At 44.7% G+C, this 10,094-nt stretch overlaps 1 protein-coding gene across 3 annotated transcripts in view; it reads left to right on the top strand.

The window, feature by feature from the left end:
* Nucleotides 1–1,172: 1,172 nt before the first annotated feature.
* Nucleotides 1,173–10,094, top strand: part of SFXN1 (sideroflexin 1) — a 21,964-nt gene continuing 13,042 nt past the window's right edge. For 2 of the 3 annotated variants that reach the window (XM_030229108.2, XM_050979589.1), the window contains exons 1-3: nucleotides 1,173–1,285; nucleotides 1,964–2,063; nucleotides 9,854–10,028. In XM_030229108.2, the coding sequence (XP_030084968.1) occupies nucleotides 9,865–10,028 (164 nt within the window). In that variant the 5' untranslated portion in view covers nucleotides 1,173–1,285; nucleotides 1,964–2,063; nucleotides 9,854–9,864. Of the gene's footprint in view, nucleotides 1,286–1,963; nucleotides 2,064–5,423; nucleotides 5,511–9,853; nucleotides 10,029–10,094 lie in introns of those variants that run through there. The other variant, XM_009091536.4, reaches the window with a different exon arrangement.

Raw genomic sequence — 10,094 nt, 5'->3', positions numbered from 1 at the left:
ACAGGGAGGTCAGTCCTGTATCCAAAGAGCTGAAGAGAAGGATTGCTCTGCTTGCACAGCTGCCACTCCTCCAGGTTGCACAGGACTGATGTGAACCTCGGGGGAAGTAAAAAAACAAACCAGAAGGTTTGAAATTCCAAAGTGTTTCCACTGTCACATCAGCCCAGCCATTCTGGGAATAACAGGAAGAAGGAAAATGACAGTGGGGAAGCCACCATTTGTTCCTGTGCCGGTTTCCTCCTCCACAGCTGCATCCAGAGCATCACTTCTGGGTGCCAGCAGCTTTGAATTGCTGAAATAGAGATGAAGACACGTCCTGCCCTGAGAGCTGCTGCCTTCCCAGTGCCCACACCAGGGTTAGGGGCTGGGAGCCCGGCTGGGGAAGGGCTGTGTGTGAGCAGGGGGTGACAGTGACATGCGGATACTCCTTATCTGCCTGCTAATGCACTTCTTATCTCCTCCCTCAGGTGCGGGCGCTGTGACAAGCCCCGTACTTGAGCGACCTTCAGAGCAGCCACCTGAGCTGTGCTGTCCTCACACGTGGCAATTTATTGTCCTTCATGGCCAGGTTTGGGGGCTTAGTGTGCCTTGGGTTTCTGGTGATAACCCTGAAACAACAATCCCAATCCAGTGTAGCCTGGAGGAGACAGACGGAGACCTCACCGCTGTCCCTGTATGGGCCATTCAGGCCACACTGAGGGGATGGAGTGAATGATCCTCGAGGGTCCCTTAAACTCAGAACAGTCCGTGGTTCTGTGAATTTCTGGGCTCAGCTCCCTCAAGAGAGGCAGCACCCATATCTGCCCCTGTGACCAGTGATAGGACTCGAGACAATCGCTGGATTTGTGTCAGGGGAGAAAATTAGGAAAAGGTTCTTCACTCAGAGGGTGGCTGGGCTCCACAGAGAATCCCAAGAGAGCTCACAAGGAGCGTTTGTTTGGCAAACTCTCTCGGCGCACGGTGGGCTTGGTGGGGCTGTGGGGGGGCAGCAGCGGGACCCTGCCAGCACAAGATATTCCATTAAATAATTAACAGCAGTAACTGCGCGAGAAACGCGATCCACCCCGAGCCAAGCGGGGCCCTCAGGGCAGCGGGCTGAGGGAGGCGCGGGCGACGCCGGGCGCTGCCCGCACGGCCCTGCCTGGCCCGGCCTGGCCCGGCCCCGCCGGGGCGGAGCGAGGCGGAGCGGGGCGGCCCCGCCGGCTCCCGGCCCCTCGCCCGCCGCGCTGAGCGAGCGAGGCTCTTCCGGGCAGCGGGGCCAGCGCGGCGCGGGGCCGGCGGCCGGGTGAGTAGCGGGGCCGGGGCCGGGCAGTGCCCGCGGGCTTGGGCTGCGGCCGGGGACGGGCGGAGGAGCCGGTGGCACTCCCAAGTGCTGTGCTGTGCTGACCAGGCAGGGACCCTGCTCCATCTGCCACCTCAGTCCCCTCCACAAGGACCCAGCGCCCCGTGTTGCTCTGTCCCTTTCACAGAGGAGCAGCACCCCCGTGTCGCCTCGGCCCCTCCGCAGAAGCCCAGCCCCATTTGTCACCTCAGTTACCCCTGCAGAGGCCCTGATCTGTTTGTGAGCTCTCCTCCCTCCTCAGGGGTCCAGCCCCATCTGCCTCCTCCTCCAGCCCCTCCACAGGGACCCAGCCCCATCTGTCACCCTGTCCCCTCCACAGGGGACCAACCCCGCGTGTCACCTCCTTTACCCTGCAGACCCCTGATCTGTTTTGTTGCTCTGTCCCCTCCACAGAGGTCCAACCCCATGTGCCAACCCATCCCCTCCATCGGGGCCTAGCTCTGTGTGTCACCCCTGTCACCGCCCCCCGGGTCCCAGCCCCATGTGCCACCCTGTCCCTGTGGAAGCTGGATGCTGGCAGTGTGAGGCTGTCACAGCCCCCTCCTCCCTGCACACCTAACAGCTCCCAAAACCTGTCCCTGACCACTCGCTGTCCCCTGAGCAGCGCTGTCTGTGTCACAGGGATTGCGTGACAGCGGCACAGATTCCAGGCCTGCAAGAGACAAGCCCCCTGCTGCAGGATCATCATTTCCAGGGGAGGAAATCGCCACATAACTCCAAGGTCAGACACCTAGTAGTCAGAGACAGAATTTTAAATAGGAGTATTAATAATTTTTTAAAAATTATCGAATTATAAATAATGTATTGTTATTATACTGCTGGGCTGGGTGAAGATTGGCTTTGTACCAATGTGCAATTAAAATATCACCTGGATAGAAAAAGATAAATGAAATAGTGAAAAAGTACAGAAGAGAGCCAGGAACACACCTGGGGTAGAGCCAAAGCTACTGCAGTTTATTGGTGGGGGTTAAAACACAAGGAGCAGAAACAAGCTTGCAGCAGTCAGCACTGAAATGAGAGGTTGCACTAACCTTGGTTAGCAAAGGAGATTTATTTTCCTGAATGTGGAGATGAGCTGAAGACGTGCGGCGTCTCTGGACGTGCCTCGTGCAGAGGGAGAGGAGGTGGCAAAGCAAAGCTGTCAGAGCTGAGCTGGCTGCAGGGACCTCTAACATCTGGAGCTGGCTTTAATGCAGAATGATGAAATCTCTGGTCAAGTTACACACCAAAGATGGCTCCTGTTTTGAGGAGAGAGCCCCAGCAGCAGGCTCGTCTCACCCAGGCTGCTGCTTTTGTTGCTAGGCTACAAGTGGGATGTACATTTATAAGCAAAAAAAAAAAAAAAAAAAACCAAAAACCAAGCATCTTGTAGTGTCACCATGCTTTGCCTTCTCCAGCATTCCATTTGGGATTGCAGTAGGAAAAATCATAGTGCAGACAAATTTTTTGGGTTTTTTCCCCCTGGTGATTTAAATAGGCATTTTACTGGTGGAAGGTGCTCTGAGTAAGAAAAACTTGGCAAGTGTTTTTAACATTTGGTGTAAGTACATTGCATCAGACTCCCAGTCATCAGCTGTGCTGCTTCTTTCAAACTGTGGCAGCAAATGTACTACAAATAGAGGAATACCACTGCTTGCAGACCCTGATAAGTCTCACATGTGCTCTTTTGCCACCACACAAAAGTGCTTTTTTCCCCAGAAAGTCTATTAGTTCTTCCCATTTGAACTAATTAACTGCCATGACTGACTTCCCTGGAGAAGGCTTTGTGTTCCTTTCTTCACCAGAGCAATTAAAACATGGATTTGCCTTTCCGCTGTTGCTTTGCCAATGTTTTGTAGTTTTAAAGCAGAACAGGTCACTTTTTCCTAATCACGGGGAGGTTTATTTCCTGTCTTTTCTCCTAAGCCAACATAGCTGCCCTTTGGGTGGGCATTGTGGAAAACTAAGCATTGGAAAAGAAAAGTCCTGAGTTTGTTCAGACAAAGGAGCCCCAAAAAAGGAATAATGTGTTACTTGAGGAATAGAGAAGCCTAGCAGGACTCTGGAGTATTTATCAAAGTGGCATAGGAAATATTTCAGAAGAACTCAGCTCTGCAAAAACAAGCAGCCTTGTCCCCTTGATTTACAGAGAAAAGGAAGAAGAGAAGCTGTTCTCTCCATTTTCTATCAGCAGGTACTTTTCTCAACCTCAAGATTTTCCAGGCTGCATCTCATTTCCCAGAACACTGACAGCTGGACATCAAGTTGTTAAGGGACTGCTTTAAAGAATGGAGGTGTAGGGGCCCAAGTGTCTCAAATCTTATTTTTGTCTCTCTCAGTGCACATGAAATATCAGCAGCACCTGGCTCTAACTTTTGAACTATTCTTATTCTAAAGAATCCTAAAGGATTCTGTGAAGAAAGAGGTTCTGCTGTTATCTTCTATTTTTGTTGGGTTTCCAGGGAAAAGCTTCACACTTGTTCTTTAAAAAAAGAATTCTTAGTTGTCTTTAGAAAATTTTGTGAATCATTATCTGACCTGAGCACCTTTACCTTGCCAGAGCTTACGGGTCTAAGTCCTGGTAAAGGACACCACAAAAGTTACACCTTTCTTTCAGCATTTGTGCAGGCTGGTTGGAATTCTGTTTTAAGCTGGATTACTCAGCTCATCCCGTGCTTTGTAGCAGGAGGTTGCAGTTTGGGAGCTGGGCACCCAGAAGTCAAATGTCACAGTGAGCATTATCACAATTATATCTGCCCTGCTTTTGGATGTGAAATTCTCTTTAGACTTCTCCCTGGGTTCACACTTACATCATCATGAAATTTCCTTTTCTGTCGCTCCAGTCCCAGTTTTAGCTGATACTGTAAAGAAAGTGACGAAAATTTTTAATTTTGAAGTGGAGTTTTTCAAGGCTTAGGTTAAAATACAAGGTGTCAATAACATAAGAAAATATAAATGGTTCCAAGGAAGGTGGCAAAGCTGCATTTCATCATTTGTGCGCTGCTGCATGAGTTTAAGTTGCCCAGAATTTCCCAGATCATTTGCCCATCTGGATTATTCAGTCATGGAACACAGTTTAAAATAAGTTATCAAATATCTGGGTTGTTCAAAATTGAGTGAAATAAATTAAACAGTCATTGCTACTCTTGTCACTGTTCCTTTGGTTTAAAAAGTTGTTGCATGACCTTCAAATGAGATGTTTAAAAGACAAACTTTGTAAAGTAACAGCAGAGAGTTGAACTCCTGACAACTCCTGAATCTGCATTTTGTACAATTGTTGCAACTGCTGCTGTTAACCTTTAAACAAGGTTTAAAGTCTTTCTGTTATTGCTGGTTCTGTGGAAAATCTAAATATAGCCTTTGTACCAAAACTGTTGATCAGACTTTGTGCAGGTTTTGTCTGTAATTATAATGTTAAAGCAGGCCACTCTCACTTATTCTGAAGCCCTTTCTTCCCCCCAGTTAATATTAGTATTAAACTTTAGAGGATGAACTGGCAGATGGTTCCATCTGATCAGAGAGGGCAAGAAATTTGCCATGGGCAGGGACACCTTCCACTAAACCAGGGTACCCCAGGTCTTGCCCAACCTGGCCTTGGACACTTCCAGGGATCCAGGGGCAGCCACAGCTTCTCTGGGCCCCCTGGGTTCCTTACCACCCTCACAGGGAAGGACTTTTTCCTGCTATCCAATCTAACCTACTCTATTTCAGTTTCAAGTCATTCCCCCTTGTCCTGTGGCTCCAGGCCCTTGTGAAAAGTCTCTCTTCATCTTTCCTTTGAGCTCCCTTTTCCTCACTGGAGGAAAACTCAGCCATGTGTTGAGGAAAAACTTTATGAACTCACCATCAGTTATGACTCTGAAAACATGGTACATAGGAGGAGCTACATGTGGATAATCAAACCTCTGTGTGAGTGCTGGGGAGACAAACAGTGCCAAAAAATGTCCCTGGTCACGGGAATGCCACCCCTGGCATTGTTCAGGAGCCAGGGTTTTCCCAGCACAGCTGATGCTCAGCCAGACAATCCCACAGCATGAGGCAGGATTTAGCTTCTCTGCTCCATGGGCTCTTTGGATACACTGCTCTGGTTTGGAAACTGAAAGGGTTTAGTGATATGAATGTGCCAGAGAGCATAGTCCAGCCTTCATGCTGATTTAATTTGCTGAGGAAAACAGCTGCAGGGTTCCAGGTACAAGTGGTTCTATTAAATACCTTCCTAATTGATCTGTTATGTGAAATAGTGAAAATATGGATCATTTTCTCCCTTACTGCATGTTTTCCATGAGAGTTGTTAATTGTTTGACTGTGTTACAATGTCATTCTTTATCCTTTCCAGTACTGCTGATCCTCTTGTGTGAACATAACCTGAAACTGACATTTCAGTATGGATTATTACAACAACTGATGTGTTTGTATAATTCATTTTGTTTCCCCAAATTCTCTGTTCATGGCTTTGTTTGTGGAGAAGGGCAACTGCCTGGGCAATTTTGTTGCTTCCACATTAAAAGTAAAGGTGCTGTTGATTGACATTTTACCCTATTTCAGGATTAGTTCAGGTATTTTCTGGGGAGCAGCAGGTGGGAACAATAAATTCAAGTATTTACATATATGGGCACCTTAATTAATTAATTAATTAATGGTTGGGTAGTTTGCCTTCATTGGTTGATTGTAACAAAGCAAACAGTTTTATCTCTGTCTTTATTGTGCTTTTGCTTTCCAGTTCCCTTGCAAGCTTTCAACTTATCTCAAGGTTCATATGGATTTATTTAAATTTTACTTAATCCTAATGTCCTTTATTTTTTCTGTACCAAATTCAATTACTGATTATGAGAACTTAAATCTTGGGCACACTTAGTACAGAGGAAAAATTAGATCACTGAATGTAGTGGAGTTCCACCCTTGACAAAGCATTGTAGTTAAAATAATAATTAAATCTTTAGTAGTTTTATTATAGTGCTTTTATTATTAAGTATTTGAATGGATTATGCAAACAGCAGCTCCCCTCTGAAATTGTATCTGAAAATTAAGGTGACAGGTAGGTAAAAATAGTGTTGCAGCAACTTAAATTGAGGGTGTTGCCCCTCTTTCTTACAGTTTTACAGTTTAAATAAAAAATGAAACTTTTAAAAAGCCATCTAATTTATGATGATGACTATGGCTGTTAGACAATACATTGATGAAACCTTTTTTGTGCAGTTGCCACTTTTACTTTGTAGTTGGACATTTTGTTTTATAAGGGGATCCCTTTGAAGTCCATCAGCACTTTATTAGCTAATGGTTTTGCTTTATGGGATTTATTTTTATTTTCAGCATTTACTAATGGGGTCTGATGAGTCATGAGTAGCAGTCTCTTTAAAACAAGAAATGGGGCTTTTGTTGTAAAAATATTTTGCTGGAAAACTTCTACATTTTCAAGACAGAAATTCCCTGGTTCTTTTAGGCACTGTTGTAACAGGTCTGTGATTCAGAGTCCCGTGACTGGCAAACTCAGCCACCTTTTGTACTTCACTGCAAATTTTACCTGTCTCCAAATCCTGTATTCTTGACTTTTTTACACTCCACTGTGTGTGTTACATCTGCTCTTTCTCTGTGGGCATTGGGGGTCTCTCTGGTTTATTTTAAGTCCTTTACAACAGCATTGTTCCTACTTATCTGCTAAAAGGGCAAGTCAGCCACATCACTGAGAGAAGAAAATGGGTTTGTGTACCTAAATTGCTGTCACCTAAAATTTAAACCCCTTTTTACAGGAGATTCAACCCTTTTGCAGGGTGGGCAGCTGTCCCACCCCCCATCCTATGTAGGATTGAAAGTCCTTTATTAAGATTAGTAATAGTGAACTCCATGTTCTCTGTTCCCATCTTTCTAAACAGACACAGACATTTCAAGTATGATTTTTTGTTGTAGCACATGAATTAATGGATGTTTTCCATTTTCCTGCTAGGTTGCTTTTTGCTGCTGCAGCAGCACTAAGCCTGTTTTGTAGATTTTCGAGGAGAGAGAGAACAAACCTGTGCTGACCTGTCTGTGGTAGCTGAGTCTGGCTAGGATGGGTAACAGCAGGAGGAGAGGCATGGAAACACTTGGGAAATCTGTTCCAGGGCTCAGGCACTGCCAGGGCAGAGTTGTGCCTCCTGTGCAGGGACAACTCCTGGCTCGGTCCCTGCCCATTTCTCTGGTGCCACTGCTGAGCCCCAGGGTAGAGCTTGGCCCTGCTCTGACCTCCCTGCACCCAGGGACAGCCAGGGCTGAGGGCTCCTCTCCAAGCTGAGCAGCCCCAGCTCCCTCAGCCTTTCCTGGGCACAGAAATGCTCCAGGCCCTTCCTCAGCTCTGCAGCCTCTGCTGGATCTGCTTCAGGAGCTCCATGTCCTGAGGATCCAGAGCTGGACACAGCAGCCCAGAGGTGCCTCAAAGGGTTGAGCTGAGAGGCAGCATCACTCCCTGACCTGCTGCAAATGCTCTTCCCAATGCACCCCAGGATCCTGTTGGCACTCTTGATCACCAGGACACTCTGCTGGTCATGGAGAGCTCACTGTCCAGCAGGACTCCAGAGCTGCTCTCCAGCAGGTCACCCCAGCTGGCAGCTGCAGAGGTTTATTTCCCTCCAGTACAATCTTTTTGCTACATTAGTTTCCTGCCAAGGTTGTAAATTCCATCAGCACACCTGGGTCAATGATCATCAGAGCAGACACAGAGTAGATAAAGTGGGGAGGGGATAAAGACAGGATGTGAAGGTGTTTAATCTCCTGTGTTCTGTACATTCACCTTTTCTGATTGTTTCAGACTGCAGCAATCCTGAATTGAGCCATCTGCAGTGAAGGCAGATCCTTAATGTTTAGATTCCTTATTACTGAGGGACTTGGCTTTGTGGGCAGAGGTGTCAGAAGTAAATAAAGGGAATTCCCTGAGAACCCAGTAGTGTATATTCTAATCAGAAGGAAAAGAAAGAATTATCCAGAATGAAAAGAAAGAAAAAAGCTTCTATGGATGCACTGCTTTATTCAGCATTCATTAGACAGCTTTAACCAGATTATCATAAGCTATCCTAAATCAGCTTTAATCTTTCTTAATGAAACGGATAATTTAATTAGAAAACATTTACACTTGAACTTTCCTGCAAATAAGGGAAGCAGTCACAGAACAAGTTACCAGCCCTAATGTGCTGATTTTTATCTTTATTTTGGTGGAAAAGAGGGTTTGAATAAATGAGTGCACTTGCCTTCATAGGGCTTTGCAAAACCAGCAGTTCCTATTTTAGACCAGAAGATGGACTATTAATTCACGACACAGCACTGCTCACAGGAGGGTGTTTCTTAATGGCAAAGTACTAAGAAAAGGAAAAGAAACCTAAGGAGCATCTCCTGTTGGGATGCTGTGCATGCAAAATCTGTTCTCCAAATCTGTCCTGAGTCTTTTTTCATCTCCATGATCTGTGTTCATCCTGCAGTGTGCCTGGTTGAGCTAGGTACACATGAAAATAATCCTGCTAATAATCAGTGCTGTACAATAATGAACTTAACAGTGAGGGAAATGTCTCTGGGAAAAGGGGAAAAGATCAATTTCCCCTGCCAGATCTATTAGGGTTCTGGTACCTTAGAGTAACAGAATGGTTTGGGTTGGGAGGGACCTTAAAGAGCATCTAAAATTGAATCTTTATTTATAAATATATAAAAATGGATTTATATAGATCCAGTTTCTTTCTGCCATTTGAAACAAGCATTATTTGTTGGAGGATCTTTTTTCCTCTGGTTGTTGAATATGTTGCAGAAATTTCTTTTAAGAAAGTTAAAATCCATGAAGGGACATCTCCTTTTTTCATTAGATGTTCAAGTAAACTTAGTCATCCTGAAGTAATTTTTGCTTTTCTGAGCTTTATGCCCCATAAATGCACAACTCTTCAGTGTCCTTCACTGTAGTTCTTGAACCATCTTTGAAGTATCATTAGGAGATCTGGTGGTGTGTTCATAATGTTGCAATTGTTGCATTATATAATCTCTGTTTTGATAAAACATGGATTTAGAGAAACAACATTTATTAAAATAAATTGGTGGGGTTGTTTTCCTAATTTTTGGTTTGTTTTGCTATGCCAGAGAAGTTAACTGGATTTTAATAAATATTTCATCTGTCACTGCACTTTATAGGACTTAAGGCATCTCTTGAAATAGTTGATTTCTCATTCTCTTCAATACATTATTTTCAATAAACAATAATTCACCACTGAAGTAAAGCACTTTCTGATTAATATATTGTTGTTTGATATGTCTGTTTATTAATAAATTTCTGTGCTTCCTTTGCATCTGCCTCATCCTCAGGTATTTGAACAGATATAATAAATAATGTATAAACATTTAGGGGCACTGGACACAGAAGCATTTCTACAGACTTACCCCTTTAAACCCCTGTTCTGCAAATTCTTTGGTGTTTGTTCTCTGGGTTTTTTACTCTAGATGTTTACCCTTTTCATCTTGCAGGTTCTAGATACACTAGGAAATGAGTAGTATTTTGAATTGCAAATGTTGATGTTTTCTTGGCAGAGCTTTTGAAGATGGCACCAGATATTCCATTAAATATTAATATCAAGGAGCCCCGATGGGATCAAGGCACTTTTGTTGGACGAGCCAATCACTTCTTCACTGTAACAGACCCCAGGAATATTTTGTTATCTAATGCCACACTGGAAAATGCAAGAAAAATTGTGCATGATTACAGGTATGACATTGACTACTTCTACTACTGGCCCCAAAAAGTCCAAATCAATGCTAAGTACACTGATAT

The sequence above is a fragment of the Serinus canaria genome, chromosome 13, assembly GCF_022539315.1.
Source record: "Serinus canaria isolate serCan28SL12 chromosome 13, serCan2020, whole genome shotgun sequence".
In the NCBI taxonomy this organism is placed as follows: domain Eukaryota; kingdom Metazoa; phylum Chordata; class Aves; order Passeriformes; family Fringillidae; genus Serinus; species Serinus canaria.
This window is presented reverse-complemented; position numbering and strand designations above follow the sequence as displayed.